Here is a 20563-nt window from a genome sequence, read left to right as displayed (position 1 = left end):
CCGCTTTACCACCTCTGTTCCGCCGCGCGCTCTTCTCGCTTGGAAAAGACAAATCGAAGTAAACCATAATTTAACTAAAAAATACAAAAATGTAAAATTTCAAGTGCTGCTCCTTTAAGTCATTATACATTCTGGCTGTGTTTATGACTAATTAAACTGCCTCACAGGATGCCAGAGGGAAACCAAATGTAGTTTTCCTATTTATGGGGCGAGCAGAGGCACTGTTTCTTGCCAGCTTTCGTATCTTATGCCCAATAAATTGCTTTTAATAGCTAATCTGTCACCCCGACTTCTTGTAAGCGAAAGCTGGCTTCCTTATTAATCAGTTCATTTGCATCCACAGAGCACATTTGCAGATCCTCAGTTTGGAAATAGCAGGGTATTAATGGGGAGCACTGAAAATTATTTACCGCCTTTGATGCCTGTTCTTAGGTCTCGGAAATGCTTGTTTATTGCATTGCATTACTCTTCATGCTTTAACAACATTTTTAATAAAAATAATCATTAGGTAAGCTCATCTGGCATTAGGGTTGAGGAAGCAGAGCGGGTTCTGTTTTGAGATCTTACAAGGGCTTGCTTGCTTTCCAGATCTACAGAAATAACCACATTAAGATGCCAAGTTATGGCTGGTGAGATAATGAGACACATTTTTTTTACAGTCGTAAACTCAGCCACTTGATTGCATTCCATGAGGGAGTAAAAGAGGCAAGCAAAATGCATCTGCTGCTTCCATTTTGATGGAGCCGCGCGACCCAACAATTGTAACCCACCTGTTGGCCATTCACGCGCACTCTGAATAGTGACGAAAGATGCACAAGGGGCCGGCTGCACAGTTGTGCGGACTGCCAGTGGCGTAGCAGAAAGTGAAGGGGCCTCGTTGCAGAATGTGAAAAGGGGCCGCTGAGTCTCCCATATCTCACAGATATTCATTGGCCTTTGTCTGAATGGGGGCCCCTGTAAGGATTGAGGGCCCCATGTGCTACTGGGGCTGCAGGGGCCTATGTTACGCCCCTGAGGACTGCACTACACAACAGCCTTCTCCACTAACAGCCTCTAGATGCCGCTGCAAACAGCAGAGGGCAGTTTGACACTGATATGGTGGCAGACATGGCAGCACTACATTCAGTGGCATTGCAAGTGGGGGGCACGAGTTTTGGGAGGGATGGCCTCCCCTCACTCCTACCTGTGGCTGTTGCAGGGCTGCAAACGCACTACCTGCAGCTGTTGCGGGGCTACAAACACCGGGGCCGCCACAGGCAGCGAAAGATCTAGATACGCCTCTGACTACATTCCTGTTAAAGTAGAGGCCCTCCTCTGGAAGTTCTTTGTTCATCTGATACTTCATAGACAGAGGTGTATCCAGTATGATTCTGAGGTTGCGTGCATGGTCGGTGGGAGTGTGCGCTGGGCGAAGTGGGAGGGCCAACAGGTGTCGTCCCAAAGGGATGACTTGTACCCGAAGGTAATGACCTCTGTTTTCTCTGAGTTAAGTCTCAGGCAGTTGGTCTTCATCCAGGTAGCGATGTGAGTCATGGTGTTTTGGAAATTCACGGTTTTGGCGTCTTCTGTTAGATATAGGATGAGCTGGATGTCATCGGCCTAAGAGGCATAAGAAACAATGGTGAGTCTGTGGGTTCAGGCGATGTCTGCTAGTGGCGTCATGTAGATGTTGACGAGGGAGAGGCTGTGGGAAGAGCCCTGGGAGACGCAGGTGATGCAGCAAGATTACTAGCTTGGTTTACTCTAAAACACCATACTCACCTGGGCCCATAAAGCACGCATACATAAGCTGATAATCAACGCTGGTGATCAGGACTTATATTTACTTTGTGATGAAAATTTACCTTTACACCATTTCTCACCTAACCTTACCACCTTAGTTCTCAATTTCCTCTGGTCAATAGATCAGGTTGTTAGCAGAATAGGTAGAAATTACATTTACCATTATTACTTTGAATGACGACAGACTCGAGCGAGTTTTAAAAACTTTATCTATCCAATCATTTTGTGAGTCAATGCAAATACATGTCAAACACCAACTTTTAAGGAGAAAATTATCAAAGTAAAACATAAAGACTTAATACAATCTCATAACGTTGGTACCGAGGAAGGGTGGAAAAGAGAAACGGTACAAGGACATACCACACAGATTCATATTTACCTAGAATGGTGTGAGGACCAACCCCTGGCCAAGGAGCTGGAAAGGGACTCCTGAGTAGTCAGGTGCCAACAGTTCAGGGCAGGTTCAGGACAGGACAGGTGACCTCTTCTAAGGGCAACGCCAGCATTGCACCCTTCTCTGGTACTGCTCTCAATTCTTTCCCCTTCTAGATGGTCAGGTTCGTCTTCTTCAGCAATCTCTCCGACTCTTCTCTCTCTCCGTCTCTCCTTTATCGATTCTTCTGTCAGAGTGCTCGAGCAGCGTCTCTGACCTCTGTGGCATCTGCCGTCTTCTGCTACAGTGATAGGTTGGTGACAGGTCAGTGACAAGTCTGACAATCTAACTGACTGAGCCTACCTTAGTTATACTATTCTAAGTGTATGTATCACCCCACAATGTTTCAATATTCGTGAATCACCTACTTCTGATTGGACAATGGGATGGAGAGAGGTCATCACACCATACTAATGTAATGTAATTTCTGAAGCTTATAGCCCTATGTTCCCTCCCCTTAATTACTTTCCCAAACTTTATTTCCCACCCACATTTCACATTAGGATCAATACATTGTATGCACATTTTGACTTCTTCTCGTTCCCCTCTCCGGGTCAATAGGTGGTGTTCCCAGGCGCTTTTCTGGTTAAAGTGTCCTTGGCTGGGTGTCAATGTCACAGCACAGAGTTTGACAGAGTCCAGTGCGCTTGTGCATAACCAGGCAAGATGGAGATTTCAGTCACCCTCCAGGCCCAAATACGAACTAATAACAAAGTCAAAGAAAAACATGTTAGAATACGAAAATAATGAATGCACTGTATACCACTTATTCCTACTCTAATCCCTTTAATTTATTTTAACTATTGCATTAGCAGTTTAAAAAGACGTGCATGGTTTTAGTCTAAGCATAGCATGTGCATTAGCATGTGAGGTTCAAGCGACCATCTTAAATACTACTACGCATCTGCAAAGAATTCTCACCAAAGCAAAAGACGTCATACTAGTAGATGCAGTAGACGCATGTGCAGAAGATTCCCGCGTTTTCAGCAGCCATTTTAAGCCACTCGGATTACTTGTTAGTAAAGTACATTGAAAAGCTTCTCCTAGATGATGTAAAATGTAGTGTAATGTAATTATTAGTATCCACGAAACATGTTGTTTACATTATTACATGTTATTCGAGAGGATCGCATCCAAGCAAGTTTCTTGCATACAAAACCTTGCTCCATCACAGGATATGATGTCCTGGAAGCGGAGGAGAAGAGTTTTAGGTGGATCTTCTGTGTGAGGTGATCCAATCGAGTATGTTGCCGTGGATGCCGATCTGGTCACAAGTGTGTAGTGGGAGCCGGTGTCAAAGGCTGCTGATAGGTTAAGGAGGATGAGGGCGGCTGTTTCCCATAGGTTGAGGAGGAATCTGATGTCGTCTGTTGCTGCGATCAGAGTGGTCTCGGTGCTTGTTTCAAGACTTTGGTGGTGAAGGGGATAAGCAAGATTGGGCAGTAGTTTTAGTGTTCGTTGGGTTTGGCTGCGGGTTTCTTCAGGAGGTACTTGATGCCAGCTAGCTTCCAGGCGTAGGGAATGGTAGCTATGTTATGGAAGTTTGGAAGTTTTTTGAGCTGAGTTTGAGGGGCTCGAGGAGACCGTTCTTGTTTCTTTGAGGGCGGTGCTCCAGAGTTGTTTGGTGACTTTGCCCCATTTGCAGCGAGGGAGGGTGGGGGTGTTTTTGGCTCTGCCGTTGGTGGAGAAGATGGGTCCAGTGTGTGTCCTACGATGTGTTTGAGGACGGTGACAAGGTGAGAGAGGCCAATTAGGCCAATGTTTTTGAGTAACACAGTGGAGTCGGTGTCCTTGGGGTCTTTGAGATGGAAGTTCATGTCTCCCTGGAAATAATACACTTATGGTTGAAACCAGTACCATTAGTCATTTCAGCTTCCCTTCCCCTTTTCTGGTGCATTGGACAAGCCTATTTCCTGCATGTAAATGTACTTGGCTGAGACTGGGATTCCCTGTGTGCTTTTTAAAGCAAATGCTTAAAAACTGCATGTAAAAGTGGTTCTAGAAACACGCCTTTAAATCTGTCAAGTTAGTTTTAGGTGGTTCTAGAAACACGCTTTTAAATCCGTCAAGTTACTTTTAGGTGGTTCTAGAAACACGCTTTTAAATCCGTCAAGTTCGTTTTAGGCCTGGGCAGAACTCAGGGAGTGAAAAAAACTCTGCAGTGTTCAGCAAAATTGCATGAATGGATGGAAATAGGCATGTTGCGCTGGTCACAATGATTTAGAACCAGGAGCTACTTACACCCTGAAAAATCAGTACTAACAGCACCACGCAGCACAGCTTCTTGAGTTGATTTTGCTTCTGCTCAAATAGATTTCCTACTCGAGCCACAGCTGTCTACCGCAAACAATTGCGATCGCCTGTGTTGGAGAAATCTTGTGGGTGCCTTCCTACCTACCAAAAATTGCAGCTGGGGATGCCAGATCTCACTTGCACTCGCCAACTTACCATTGGCGAGCCGCGTGTGAGAAAAAACTCTGCCACGTAGTGGTTGGCGGAATTTGGGTGGAACTCTGCGTTACAAGCTAACATGGAGTGGCCAAAATTCTGCTAATTCCTCCAGCGGAGTGGAATATACCACCCATTCCAAGTCAATTCCAGCGTTTTACCCTGCCATGTAGAGGAAAGACTGGAGAATGAGGTGGATCAGTTCATGACGGCAGAAAATGGATAGTCAGTAGGGGCAAGACCATGAGCTCTGCTATCAGAAGGAAGTTTATTTCTGGCTAGAAAAACACTGATGTTTTATTATTATTTTTTTTCAGTTTGAGGTTGTTAGTTCACAGGGAGACATTACATGCCTCTGAGCAGCGCAATATGTTTATGAACTTCCTACTGTGCCCCACAACTGCATGCCCCTCCAATCATCCAGGCAGAAACAGCGAGTAGCTGTTTAATCCATCATCATTCTTTAACTCACTCCGCCTTTGGTTTTGCTAAGTTTGCCCTAAGTTGGAAGGGTATGCCAAGACGTGGGTCCCTTGCTCATTTTGCCACTGGATTTAAGATAGCCTGGCTGATGAGGGTTATGAACCCGAAACCGGTCCCAGGATGCTTGTTTCCGGTCCAGGGAAATCATGGCTTGGCAGTTTGGGCCGGACTGTTCCCATGAGGCACAGGGTCAGATTAATTTGCATATGGCCATGTTTGGACTGGGGTGGCAGAGTGAGCTAAAGAATTATGATGGATTAAACCCAGATCAGTTGACTGGGGGTGAGTGCTTGCAACGTTCATCCCCTTTGGTTTTGCTGGTAAAAAGTTTAACATAATATATGCATATATTTTTATATTGTAAACCTACCTAGAGTACTGTAACATAAATTACATGGGTTAAATAGTGATCCAGGATAGTTTATTTTGTTTTATGCCACATGGCAGCATCTACAAAACAGACTATAATCTACAATGCATATGTATTATTTTCCGCCACAGCCCATTGCAGGTAAGAGCAGTGGGGCTGGGTTGGGGGGGATTTGATAGACGACCATTAGGGAAAATTAAATAAATAATTCATTTCCCCTCGTTGACTGTCGAAATCCACCCCCGCCCCACTGCTCTTACCTGCACGGACCACTGCTGATTATTTTAATTTTCAAAAATATATCCAGTTTGGCTATCAAATAACTGTTGCTCAAAGAATTGTAAATTAAAGTGATTTTGATGCTATGTACGAACGGAACTATATCCACTACATTTGTATAAGTCAACTCTGTTAAATATAATTTTTTCGCATAGAATAGGGTGCCTTTGATGTATGCAGTTGTGTTTCACAGTGTGTTTGTTGCACAAGACACCAAATATAAAAATGGCAGGTCCTGTGCTCATTACTAAGATGACCCAGTTGGTTTACTACTTTTTCAACATTCGGCTCATGTTTGCCTTAACACTATCTTTCTCTCTTCCTACAGGCTGCATCGTCTGCGTTGAGCAGCTTAGGACACGTCTACACAGCGATTGGAGACTACCCCAATGCATTGGCAAGCCACAAGCAGTGTGTTCTCCTCGCCAAACAATCCAAAGATGAACTTTCTGAAGCCAGAGAACTGGGTAACATGGGGGCCGTTTATATTGCCATGGGGGACTTTGAGAACGCGGTCCAGTGCCATGAACAACATCTGAAAATTTCCAAGGACCTGGGAAACAAACGGGAAGAAGCTCGGGCCTACAGTAACCTTGGCAGCGCCTACCACTATAGGCGGAACTTTGACAAGGCGATGTCCTATCACAACCATGTCTTGGAACTGGCCCAAGAGTTGACGGAGAAGGCCATTGAGATGCGGGCCTACGCCGGCCTGGGTCATGCGGCTCGATGCATGCAGGATTTGGAGCGGGCCAAGCAGTACCACGAACAACAGCTCGGTATCGCGGAGAGTCTCAAAGACCGAGCGGCGGAAGGCAGAGCTTCCTCCAATTTAGGTAAGGGACCATTAAATTATTACTTACACTGATATTGTAGGTTTCGCTTGTGTCCGCTTCAAACAAAGTAACTTTTTTAATGAAATGAAGCCTTTTGTGGTATTTTTCTAATTTGTAACTTTTAGCCTTGCAAAGGGCTCGGATCTGGATTCCCCCATGGAGCATTGTACATTTCTTTTCGAATTAACTACGAAATAGTATTCGACACTTGAAGCGAAAGGAGCTGTTTTACATGGCCAGGTATTGTGATTGCAAGGCGCCCTAACGTGCATTCAATTGTTGCTGAAGCATAATTACCCCGTGCCAGTAATTACCAGACAGAAAGTTAAATTATGTGGAAAATGAATTTGCATTAGGCTCGTTCAAGGCGAAACATAGTCTCTGAGCTTAGTCGAGTAAAAAATAAAAGGACCCACAAAAGATTACACTGTGCAGTCAAAATAATATACTTGTGACAATGGGTTTGTTCTGGCAAGCAAATCACAAATTACGGTGTGATTACTACTTAAATTGCATGTTTTTAAGTGTAGTCTAATCTTACCTATTTGTGTTACAGTATTTTACATTTTTTGCAGATTGCAGTCTCTTTCTACAAAGATAAACAGAGGTTTTCGAATGGAGCGCTTGCAAAATAGGAGCACAAGGCTGTCAGTTTGTATCCTGTGAGTTTTTCAGCTGCAAGTGCTTATGGGTGGTAAACGCGTGTAGCAGGTCAGGCAATTTAAACATTTTGCACCTTATGGGGCAGATTTACAAGGCCCTTGCACCATTTTTGCTTAATTTTTAACATGGGAAAAGTGATGCATAAGTAGCATAAGGGCTGGCGCAGGGAGGGCTGAAACCTGCTACGTGTGCCTTTGTGGTGGCAGCTCAAAGATGGCGGTATAGGGGCACAGGGCAGGTAGTGGTGGCAGAGATAACCAGTGGTGTAGCTGTCAGTTGCGAAGCATGTGAAGCAAGTTGCACCAGATACCATGGGAGTCAGGGACATATGGCAGTCCTAATATGAATACCCTTTACTGCCAAATACTGGAAAAGATTCAATTTTCCTTGTTTGTACTAAGGCTCCTTTTTAATCTACTGGCGAGAGCAAACAAACATTGCTAGTCTCCAAAGTGTGAATCAAGTGAGTTTTACAAGGCAAGATGTCTGACCAGGTGACAACTAAATACAACCACTGCACTGCAGGTCAAAGACTATAATGGGAAGGGCTGTGTCTGCAGGTGTGTCTTTGAAGCATTTGTAGAGAAAGCACTAATCTGTGTTTTTCTAATAATGGAGAGATGTAAAATATTCCACTTTATGAAGTTTTTTTTTTTTGCTTTGGAAAAAGGAAAGGGGATTTTTTTTTTAGCTAGGGATAAACTTTGGAATATACAGCCGTAACATGGCAACCTCCTCATAATAGATCATTGGACTAGACTTTCTGTGGGTGATGAAAACTGGCAAAAATACTGAGGCACTCTGAAGCGCACTCCATGCTGGGAGTAGCAGAATTAGAATTATGTCAGGGTTTTGTAGGAAGAGGGAGAAAGAATTATGGATTCTGAATTATGATATTCATAACATCAATATTTTTGAGAAACGTTTCTGTTCGATGTGATCAAGCAAGACTAACAGCCAGATTCGTCAATGTCCCGATTTGCAAGTCCTTAATAGTGATTATTAAGGAATCGCTATTAATGACTCGCAAAACAGGATTCATGTAGAAATTGCAATATTATTTGCGATTTCTACAGCTTCCTTATTTGCGATTGGCAAATTGCTAATCACAAATAAGGAATGACTCCCCATGCATTCCTATGGGCCTAGAGGCCCATAGGAATGAATGGGGAGTCATTCCTTATTTGCAATTTGCAATTTGCTAATCGCAAATAAGGATGCGATTTCAAGGGTGCCAGGGGTGTCCAAAGGACACCCTGTAGCACCCCTGAAATGTAAATGTAGACTGATGTTGCGCACACACATGTCCAAAGGACATGTGTGTGTGTAACATACAATATTATTATGTTCATGGCTGGCATTTCCTGGTGGTCTGCTTTCACAACTGGATAGGCAGGGCTACCATGACCCAAACACGGAGGCCCCCAGGGCACCTTTCTAGTTGTGGCCTCCCGCCTCCTGCGGTGTGGTCTAGTTAAAACATGTTTCCAGGGCTGATTTTGGTTTCTAGTCCACCTCTTCTCATTTTTAGGCCTGATGTGACAATACCATTATTATGTGGTTGCAGAATTGTAGTGCAATAAATAAGGAATACCATGGTGAAAGCACTACCCCGTGTCTTGTACACATTTCGTGCAATCCATTTTCCGGCCACCTCCACAAAGGATTCAGAAGCCCCCTGTACTTGTGGCTTTCCTGCCGCCAGCGGAAAATAAACCGTTCCTCGTCATCAAAGCGCCAGGAGCCCTCAGTGGAAAGTGCGTGAGCGCCCCGGCCCCCCCTGTGAACACACCGTGGGCGGACTCGCGAACAATTCTTCAAAAGGTTTCGAGGAAATAAAAAGGAGTTTGTTATGAGTTGACTTTCCAACATTATGTAAATAAACGCCTTTCATCTGTTTTTTATTCAGCCACTCTGCAGTTGATATCTATGGGCGCCGTGGCTGGAGTTTAACGTGATAATCATTTATTGTGCAAAACCGATTTGTGAGGAAACATTCCACAGGCAGTCTCAGATGATCAGGATACGAGGAATTCTTCCTTTGAAGAGTAAATTTAAGGACATGTAAAGCGAGCCAGTATGATGGGTTTTAAGCATCGCAAAAGCTGGAGAAAGGGCGGGAATGCAAGCATTTCAGGGGATATGCAGCGGAGCAGGTAAACCTCAAAATCCAAACTTGATATGGATTCAGTTACTGATTTGAGGTCGCTCAAACTTCCCAGTCTCAGCATGCATGTAAACATGTCCCTGCCAAAGGCAGAGTAGGTTGCTTGATTATTTATTTATTTAGTGGCTGTGTCCTGCCCTGAACGTTGCCGGATCAGTAGCCTTGGGGCATTCTTTTGTTCTGAAACACGGGGCTGGTGTGAAGTGAAGAAATGCCTAAAAACTTCCCATGTAACTCATATGTTAGTGGGAAATCTATGTTACATACTCATGTAGGGGCAAGGGTCCAAGCATTAATTTTAAGGGGATCTGACTGGAGCCTGATTACGATTGAAAACTTGCTTGAGTGAGTTGCTTTTTAAGGCTCTTGTGAATCATGCTGGGTGTCCCATGGGTATGTGCTTTTCCCGGAATGGGAAAGTGAAGAACTGTCCCCATATTTCAAGAGAAGGGCATAGGAAGGGGTTTCGTGATGGAGAATCAGAATTAAATTGAGAGCAAATCCACGTTACCATGGGATGAACTCCTGCCCAGTGACTGCTGGTAGGGAGCGGGTGGGGGGGCTAGTGAGGGGTGGGGCAGAGGAGACGTGTTTAGAAAAAAAAGACCTACCTTTTTGTTACCGGTCACCTGCCACAGCCTCTCCTCCAACACATGAATGGGAAACACCCAGGCCTCCAGACCCCCTTAGCCAAACAGCACAGGTCTAAAAAGGAAATCCACATTTTGCCCTAAAGGCCCAAAAATTCCCAAGGAAGTAACAACGTTTGAAAATACCATATTATCTGGGATTTCAGCCTTGGAAAAAAGGAAAACCTTTGTGAAATATAACATAGCAAAAACTGAAAGAGACGCGCTGTTGACAATTAAAAAAGATGAGACTATTGTGGTTAAACAGGCCGACAAAGGCGGAGCAATCGTCATTTGGGACGTCAATAAATATAAACAAGAAGTCCATCGCCAACTGAGTGACCAAGCCTGCTACAGGCGTATCGGGAAGGACCCCACGTTGGAAATTAAAAACCAATTATTCGATGTTATCCAAAAAGGCTTTGATGAAGGATATGTTGGACCTAAGGAACTATCTTTTCTACAAAACAAAAACCCTCGAACTCCGGTGTTTTATGCTCTTCCTAAATTGCATAAAGACGAGCTCAACCCACCAGGACGCCCCATTATATCGGGTTGCGAATCCCTCTTTGAACCGGTTGCGAAATATATTGATTTCTTTTTGAAGCCCTTTATTGATACTATTCCAGCTCACTTACGAGACACCACCTCATTTTTAAATCGACTAGCTAATATTACTTTTGACAGCAGAACACAGTTATTGGTCACCCTTGACGTAGTGTCGCTGTATACACAAATACCTCAAGACCAAGCCTTGGAAACTTTAACTTTTTTCCTAGACAGTCGGGAAAGACCAATGAGGGTCCCTACAGAACCTGTCCCTGTCAAAGGCAGAGTAGGTTGCTTGATTATTTATTTATTTAGTGGCTGTGTCCTGCCCTGAACGTGGCCGGATCTGTAGCCTTGGTGCATTCTTTTGTTCTGAAACCCGGGGCTGGTGTTGAAGTGAAGAAATGCCTAAAAACTTCCCATGTAACTCATATGTTAGTGGGAAATCTGTGTTACATACTCATGTAGGGGCAAGGGTCCAAGCATTAATTTTAAGGGGATCTGACTGGAGCCTGATTACGATTAAAAACTTGCTTGAGTGAGTTGCTTTTTAAGGCTCTTGTGAATCATGCTGGGTGTCCCATGGGTATGTGCTTTTCCCGGAATGGGAAAGTGAAGAACTGTCCCCATATTTCAAGAGAAGGGCATAGGAAGGGGTTTCGTGATGGAGAATCAGAATTAAATTGAGAGCAAATCCACGTTACCATGGGATGAACTCCTGCCCAGTGACTGCTGGTAGGGAGCGGGTGGGGGGGCTAGTGGGGGGTGGGGCAGAGGAGACGTGTTTAGAAAAAAAAGACCTACCTTTTTGTTACCGGTCACCTGCCACAGCCTCTCCTCCAACACATGAATGGGAAACACCCAGGCCTCCAGACCCCCTTAGCCAAACAGCACTTCATTACAGCAGCTTTGTGATTGGTCGGAGTGCCGTGGTTTGGCAGTTCAGGCTGGACTGTTCCCATTGGGCGCAGGGTCAAGACTGATTTGAATATTACTGGTTTCAAACCGGAATGGCAAGGGGAGCAAAACAATGATGGCTTTAGGCCCAGATCTCTGTACTGGGGTGAATGTATGACATTGTTCTGTATTCTGTCCATTGATTGTTCTTTTTGCAGTGGTTCGGCACTCAAACAGGAACTGGGAGGCTGGGCATGTTCTCCGTTCATGCTGTACAATACTGCTGGTGGAGAACATGCAAAGTATGCATGACGGATTGGCCGGCCCTCGACCGGCCAAACCTTCATGCGCACTTAAGGTGCAGCAGAAACCATTCCTCTTCCCTCTCCCAGGCTCTATCAAGCCCAGCCCGCCCTCTCCAACCTGGCTGGCTCCTTACTGAAGATGAAAATTGCAATTATGTAACAATATTAACGTTGCGTTATCATTTTCTTTTTCTTTTTGCACTAAGTGGGGAGACACTCCCTCCGCCTTAGTGGAGGAGCTGCCCCTGCTGAATTCTGTATGTGCACGTTTTGCACATATGACTTCTCCAGGATACCCATGACTGTCTGAGGTTTCCAGGAGTATTCCTGGAATTCCTTGTGCATCCCATAAAAAAGTGCAATCCAAATGTATGACTTTACCTGAGAGGACCACTTTTTCAATATTTTCCCTTTGGCTATGTGAAATGAGCATAGAGTGTCTATGCCCTGATGAATACACCAGATACTGATGGTTTCTACTGTTCGAGTTGGTGGCATATACGTTTTGGACATCATTTTAGCTGCTGTAGACAATCCTCTTTGATTCCACTTTCACACTGACATCGTCAAGACTTAAAATGGTCCAGGAATAGAAGTGCAAAACAGGATATTTTCCATCCTAAGTTTGCAGTGAGTATGTAATACTCTATTCTACCCTTTGCACATTTCAGGAGACATGGAGTATGGGGTCCGCACTGCACGCAATTTTGTGCGTGGTTTGTCTTGTGCCTCACCTTTGGCAACCTTGTGCATCAGGGAACCAGGAAGTTCCCTAGGTGCAAAATTCAGGGATGTCTTGATATTTGCACCTAGTGCACCTACTAACATGTATCGAGCATAGTGTTGCATTGAGCAGACATGACTGCGAAAGTCAGTTTGATCCTATATATTCTCTTCAGCTCTTCCCCAAAATGCACCTTTTCCCACTCTGCTTCACAAATAGGGAAAAAAGTTGTAAATAGATTTTTTTTGTTTTTTAATAAGAGAGATGCATTTTATGATGAGTTATCTAGGGTCTGCCTCCCAATAGATTTAGATCAACTGTGGCTCAAGCTAGCATTGACATAAGGACTTTGCAAAATGTCACTGTTTTATCTAAGTCTGTATGTGGTATTTCTATAGCACAAACCTAGGTAAAGGGAAGCACATCACTGTGCAGAGTTAAAGACAACAATAAAGACAATAAGTGATAGGAGAGGGAGCTAGTTTGGGGAGTATTAATGCATTGTGATGTAGTGTTCATGAAAGAGGTAGATTTTCAACTCCTTTCTAAATTGGAACAGCAGTGCGGTGGTCCTTGTGACACAGGGATGTTGTTCCAGATCTTGGGTGCATTGATAGGAAAAGCCTGCCACCTTTTTTTCTATTTTACGCTTCTGGCCTGGCTGCAGGTGTGCCAAGAGTTAGTCACCAGAGATGGTGAACTTGTGCCAAGAGTTAGTCACCGGAGATGGTGAACTTGTCCATAAGATAAGCGAAAGTGCTGGTCATGACTGCGTTTTAGGTTGAGCCTAGCGCAGCGTGCATGCGCTGCTCGGCGAGGCTTCTTGTTTCTACTGTGTGTGGCCCTGACTGCACCTACGCTTTGGATTGGCCTTTGCGTGTGTCTTTGTAGAATCAAAGCCTGCAAATGGCTAAAGGTGGGTGCATGTCCCACCTCTTCTGAAAGGTTCACTCTCACGGTGTTTTGCCATGGGAGCGAGTAGCTGCACGCAGGGCGGGAGCTCCAGTGCCTCCTTGTCTCCATGTGCCAGCCCCCACCACTCCTCTTTGTGCCCCTGTGCCAATTACAAATAGTGCCTCCTTGTCTCCATGTGCCTGCCCCCACCATTCCGGCAGAAGCGTGAGAAGATTGAGGGCTCCGCCCACTTCAGCAGCAAGCAAGCTGGGGTGTCCCTGCTGCTGGTCAAGGAACCCCTGTCGTTCCACACGCTAGTCATTGACTGCAGCGCTGTTCAGTTTTTAGACACTGGGGGCATCAACACAATGAGGGAAGTGTTCAAGGACTACAAGGAGATTGGCATCCGGGTGCTTCTAGGTCAGTGCAACGCTTCCGTCTTGGAGTCACTGCGCCGTGGAGAGTACTTCAGCAAAGGGGAGGACAATTAGTCCTTCCACAGTTTAAGGCAGGCAGTGAGTTTTGCCCTTGAGGAGCATCAAGAGAGTGATTACCTCATGAAGAATGCTAGCTCTGTCCATCGGTGGCAGGACGGAAAAACACTGGGTGCAAATTAATACCAAATGCAGATTTGATATTTCCAGTTAAACAGATGGTCAACTTTCGTGTGCTTGTCTTGGAAAGAAAAGTGTATACAATTTTTTTGTAAGTGCGAGGGTATTAATGCATTTTGTACTTTCTAGCACTTATTTGTATTTTAAATGTACAATTTGGCTCCCCCTGGTGGCCGGGGGAGGAGGTTGAACTCTGTATTCGGCCACTTCCCGCCCTTTTATGCATTTCTATTTCAACTTCACTTACTAACTGACCTTCCTTGCTTTTTAGGGCTGTGTTTGATACCTACAAGAGGGGCATATTTTTGCATAAACAGTGATTTTTTGTCTATGCATAATCTCTGTTTTGTATGCCTTTCACTGATTTTTCTTTATTGAGAGACATGGGTCGAGCGGAATATATCCTTTATGCACTGTTTCTGCATTGTTTACCCGTAACTGTAGAAACTCATTGACAAAGCACTGGAGCTGGTATTTTAATAGTCCATAATATGTAAGGAGAATACCAGACATGCATACAACCTCCTACGCATAATATGCGTAAAATCCATATTTCTTGTCACAGTTATGAGTGTTACACAAAACAAATTATGCCCTCTCCTATGTTTTTGCAATCTCCCCCTTTTGTAGTGGCAACATTGATTGTTTCCTTTTAAACCTACAGTATACCTTTATTTTTGTTTGTTACTGATGTTAAGGATGGGTTTTAATATATATTTATGATGTACTTAGTGCCTTGTAGCTGTTAGAATGACTTTTCAGAGTTAAGCTCTGCGTTTTTTAAAAACTATTTATTGTCTAGCAAGCCTCTGTTTTACTATATAGAGCAAATGGGGCCCTTGGTTTTTATACTTCACTACCCACCTGCTGGGGGAAGTTGCATCGTAGTTCAGATAGAAAGGGGAAGAGGTGTAGGAATGATAGAGGTGTGTGGTGTTTTAATATTATGTATATATCAGCAGTGCTCTCTATCAGGGCTTCCCACATGCACCATCACAGATCTCGTATCCCGCTACTGTAGGCCTTCTTTCTTGCCATGCTTTATGAATTAAGGTTTATTGTCTCTATAATATGCTGCATGGCTAAACACTTATGGAGTCCCAAGGCGAGACCTATTGGCTATACCACTGCTTAACACCATGCGCGCGGCGGCTTTTCCCGCTGTGCGCTGAGTTTTTAAAAAACCCGCGGTTCATGACGAGCTCAGCTCGTCATGAGCGTACGACAGGCGTAACTCATGACGAGCTGAGCTGGTCATGAGCGTCGAAGGGGTTAAAGGATGCAGCTGGCTTTAAGGATGGTGCAGGCCGGCACAGGGTGGCAATGGAGTTCTATCAGGGTGGGGTGATGTGATCATATTTCTTCTGGCCCTGGATAAGACATGCGGTGGCTGGCGTGTGGGATGCCATTAAGGGGTGGCAGTGTGGAGTCTGGGAGGCCATGGAGTGTAGCCTTACCACCATTAAGATGAGAGAGTATGCAGGCTTAAACAGCAGTTCTGAAGTTATTTTCTGTTGTCACGTAAAGGCCTGCTAAAGGTGCACTCCATTTTCAATAAAAAAAAGAGCATTTGTGGAAAATGTCAACTTTGCAAAACCACACACAACAAGCACTGTTGTTTTAAAGGGTGTGGAATGCGCAGATATTCAGAAATGGTTCTGATTTTAGGTGTGCTATGGTCCTTTGTGTACACTGTGTTTATATTTTTTAGGAACACTGTGGACGCGCACACAAGGGCTACTCAGGACACAAAAGTACCGGGTTGTTTATCATGGACAAAAAAGATGAAAGTTCTGAGTTGTGGCTGAGCCGGGCTCGGATTGCGTGCTCAGAGCCCTCTGAAGCCCCGTGCCCTGAGGCCCGGCGCTTGCCTGCGCACAGGCTGCAGTAATCTGCTGACATCACAGGCAGAAGGCGAGGAGCTGCACGCGGCACGTTTGAGCCGGGACAAAATGCCAGGCCAGCATTTACACCCAGAGGCTGTTCAATTCTCCCTTCTGTCGTCCCCGTCAGGAAAGGGTTGGAAGGTAATTGTACACATCTGTGAAAGGCTGTGGGAAAGTAGAAATAAATGGCCGCCTGGCTTTTAAGACTCTGGCCTATGTTACACAAGCATGCGCCCGTTTTCTCCTGCTCCTGGTGCTGATTGGTGTTGGATGCGCCAGAGCCTGTGATTGGTATGTTAATGCAGCCATGGAGTCTGTTTCACGTTACCAGAACGTTAATGCAAATGGCTGAATCTCAGTGACTGGGGACATTATAGTCCATTACAGCTGCATGGCTTGTAGAGAGGCTGCAAATGTTATACCAGAGATGATCTGGCCATTATCTGAAGGGGCGAAGAGCCTGGTCTGTAGGTTTATTCTGGTTGCTGGGAGCACTGCTAATGTGTTATGCACTGTTGCACGATCCCTGACTTTAGCTTGTTTCCTTACTTGTGACCTCAGAATTTCCTTAAAGGAAATTGATTCAACACCTTCAGTGGGAGATCATCTTTAAAGAAGAAAAGCATTGGCAAAGCCAAAAGACGTGTTTAAAAGGCGGAGCAAAGCTATTGGCTTTGCCAATTATTGTTGGTTTAATGCATAGTTTATGAGCAAAACCATTCCAAGATGGCCAACCATGTATATGCATATGCATGCATGTGGATGTGTGGGCGTACACACTGTAATGTTCTTCTGAAATTATAAAAAGAAAAAAAATGAGTCCAATTTGGCTGTTGGTGCGTATGCATGCATGTGAATGCACCAGTGGCCATCTTGGAATTACTTTTATTATCCACTTCAGCGCGGCGCAAATTTTCGCGCTGTGCTGAAAGTTCGAAAAGGGGCGTGGTCGTGACGGAACGGTTCCGTCATCAGCACAGCCCAACCGACGCCGATGACGGAACCGTTCCGTCATGAGCGTCGAAGGGGTTAAACAATGAAAACAAATTCAAAATGTCCCTGTGTGTGAACATGGATATGCACACATACTCATGCATGGCAGCCACATTGGAATACTTTCTAGGCTTTATTCTCTATTTACAGGTTCAAGGCAGTGGACGCCATATTGGAACAGCAAATGTACAAATAAAAGTATGCATTGGGATGTGGTACAAAAACACAGACGTCAGCAGCTTGGTAACAGCATGCACCTGCTGAACCATCTAAAAAAGAATTCCAGAAAAGTGGGAGGGATAGAAGAAGGACAGGGGAGCGATGGGTGAGTGGGGAAGTGAGAAGAACAATACCTTTGAGCAGCACCAATCCCTCACAAAAGCAATGTTAAAAAATTCAGGAGCAGGGGTGGTGAAAGGCAGTACATGCATAAGGGGCCTTTGAAAAGATCAATGAAGAGGATGAAGATCAAGAGTGACATACAAATGGAGGAAGTGTTTAATTTATACAAGAATGAGTTCCGGTGCCCAAAGCTCTGACAAGAAACCTGCATCTAGCGCTATTGAATGTTAGCTTGCTGAATAATAAGGCTGTGCAACCTTTGATCAACCTCATGCCTCTTTAATCCACTACCTGGAACTCCATGCCAATTTATGTCACTCATGCAGGTTCCTGCGTTCTCCCTTTTTGATGATTTTTCAGTCTTTCTCTTCCTCCTCCTTTCCACTTTGTATGTTTTTCCCTCTCTTACCCTCTCAAAATGTCTGATAAAGAGAAAAAAGTGCTGGTCCCCAAAAATAAGTGTTGTGGCCCTCACCAGCAACCACCAGCTCAAATTGAGCACTGGATGAAGGGACGTCTGAAGCAAGATGTGGGGAGAGAGAGGGCATAAGTAACTGATGCAGTGGGAAGCATTGCAGAGGAAAATTATGTGAAGGGAAGAGCATGAGTGACTGAGGCACTTAACCACATCCATGCTGTTGACGAGCTGAGCTTGTCATGGAGTACAGTGGAGCTGCACTCATGACGGCCGTTGGAACGTTTGCACGCGGGGCTAATTTCCCCGCTGTGCTGAACGTTCCAAAAACGGGTGCGGCCGTGACGAACTCAGCTTGTAATGAGCACCAGCATGGGGGCGCTGTACGCGGCCCCCCTCTCCCCGCACAGGAGGTGAAAAACCCCTGCAGCAAAAGGGTTAAAAAGAGGATCCCTTTTCTGTAGGCCTTTATAATGTTTTATTCACATCACAATCTCGTATTTTTTTTACTTAAACATTTTCAGTTTATTCCGAACAATATTACAATATCATAACAACATCAAAATCATGCTCAGGAGTCATGCTTTGCCAAGAACAGAATTCTAGTTCATATGTTTTAAGCCATGTCCTTACACGCAAAGCCCAATCGTCTTGTAAAAGAGTCTGTGTTACTTTTCTTTGATTGCATCCCTTTTAGAGACCCACCACCCTTTCACCCCATTGAAAGCCTTCTTTAGCTCTGTTTACCAACTCACCTGGCATGGTGAGGCACCAAGGATGTATATAGTCTTATTCTTGTGAGACCAGGAAGCTGTATGAGTAAATCATCTCCAAAGCATGTGGAAAGGAGGTGTGGCCTAGTGGTCAGAACTGCAGGCTAAAGTCTCCATATCAGCTAAACATCCTGTGAATCTGGGCAAATCACTAAGGGCCTGATTACGAGTCAGACTCACAGGGGTGCAACAGTGGCTGTCCAGCTACCGCCACACCAGTGGTCCGACCACCGTATTACAACTTTGGTAGTCAGACCGCCATTTTACTGCTGCAACTGCCAGGGAACAGCATTCCCTGGCGGTCCCGCCACTGCAGCACCACTATGCATACTACAAATTTCAAGACTGCCACTGCAGCAACACTATGCATACTACAAATTTCAAGACTGCCAGCGGTGTCTGAAACTGCTGGCAGTCATAAAACAAATGGGGCCTTACTGGGCCCTCTCCTGCCACATGCATGGGGGTGCATGCAGGGGGGCACATTTTGTGTCACCCGTGTGCATGCACCCCCATTTCCAGCACTGCATTGTCTTCACAGTCCATACTGTGCTGGAACACGCTGTGGTGGGCCTGCAGAAGTTGCACAGATACCAGGAGAAGGTCAGTCTATTACTATGACAAAACAACCTTGTCAGCTCTAAGGAAACTGTTCACCAGATGCAGATAGCTTGCCCAATACTTGGCTCAAGAGAAGTCTCCATCAGCCCACCCATTTGATGGAACTTCGTCATTTGGAAGACTACGAGAGGGAGGTCAGATATAACCAAACGTAGCACCAAGGCTAACATAAATACTCTGTGTTCTCAGCCAAAGTAGTTGTTCAAGGTATGAGACAACTGATAGAGTGCAGTGCTTGTGAAAAACAGGTGCAATTAAAAATGACTATGAGGACAAAAAAATAAGTTTATTAAGTACTGTCCACATGTCATAGGATAAAAATAGATTGCCTGATAGTGTGTAACAAATGTACTGTCTCCCAGCGAGTAGTGAGGTCGACATGTTTCAGCCGTATGGCAGCCTCGCCCCGGCTTTCTTCAGGACCTAATGGCTGTTGTGAATGCTACTGCTAGGAAAGCAATCAATGTAGAGTTTTGTACATAGTGATTTGCGCGTGAAAGAAAATAAGTCAGTGGTTTGTTACCACCCTACCCAACAGGATTCTCATGTGTACGTAGGTGAGAACATTATCTTCATTCCTGAAACACAAAAACTTTGTAAATACAAGGATCAAACTAATACTGGTGGACAGAAAAAACGTAGAGCTTAGAGGTTAGAAAGTTAAAAAAAAGTCGATTTGGAATTTCAATCGACCATGCCAGTTCATTATGTAACTTTAATAAGGCAATTTTATATTTTTAACAGTAAATTGGTACTCACCCAGCTTTCTGTGGTAGTACGCCTCACCTCAACCGGCGACTGCTCGGTGATAGAGGCCCCACTCTATTCGTAGGTAAAACAAGGAAAAATAAGGTGATTGTCTCATCCTTCTTATACCCTAATGTTTATAATCATAAAATCAAAATTTACAAAAACCTCAATCAAAAAAACTAAAACCATGGCGCTCCACACCATGAGTAACAACAGGCTGGCATTTGACATGTGTAGTTAAATCTGAAAAAGATTCAGTTGGATGATATCTAATCTAAGTTCCTATAGGCAGGTGCTCAATACCTATAGCAATGAAATTTGTCTCTATGTTTTGTTGAAAGGATTGCCTTCTTGGTATGCCCCTTCCTAATATGGAAAGAAGGACACAGGGGCACTGGGTAGACACAATGGAAGGCTATCCTTAGCATATATGTTGATGAAAATAAAGTATATGTAAGTATTGGCAAAATCCAGTATATGCCTGTAGTTTCTAATTAAAGAATCTATATTGTTGGTTGTCCCAATACTAAGTCAAAAGGTAACAAAGACTCCATTTGACATAACAAAAATAAAAATAGTCAACACACCAATCACAGAGCCTCTTACCTGTCCGTCGGTACCTCGTTCCGATCTTCGAGCAGTGGGGGAGGTACCGATGGCAGGTCGAGGTCTCTTATTATATTTATTTATTTGCTGGTTTGTATAGCGCT

At 44.6% G+C, this 20563-nt stretch overlaps 1 protein-coding gene across 2 annotated transcripts in view; it reads left to right on the top strand.

Moving 5' to 3' along the window:
* Positions 1-20563, top strand: part of TTC28 (tetratricopeptide repeat domain 28) — a 1842918-nt gene that overhangs the window by 1355575 nt on the left and 466780 nt on the right. For both annotated transcript variants that reach the window (XM_086943149.1, XM_086943150.1), the window contains one exon: positions 6124-6631. In XM_086943149.1, the coding sequence (XP_086799275.1) occupies positions 6124-6631 (508 nt within the window). The remainder of the gene's footprint in view (positions 1-6123; positions 6632-20563) is intronic.

Source organism: Lissotriton vulgaris, chromosome 11, assembly GCF_964263255.1.
Source record: "Lissotriton vulgaris chromosome 11, aLisVul1.2, whole genome shotgun sequence".
Taxonomy (NCBI): domain Eukaryota; kingdom Metazoa; phylum Chordata; class Amphibia; order Caudata; family Salamandridae; genus Lissotriton; species Lissotriton vulgaris.
The sequence above is the reverse complement of the archived record's forward strand: the minus strand, read 5'-3'. Positions and strand labels throughout refer to the sequence as shown.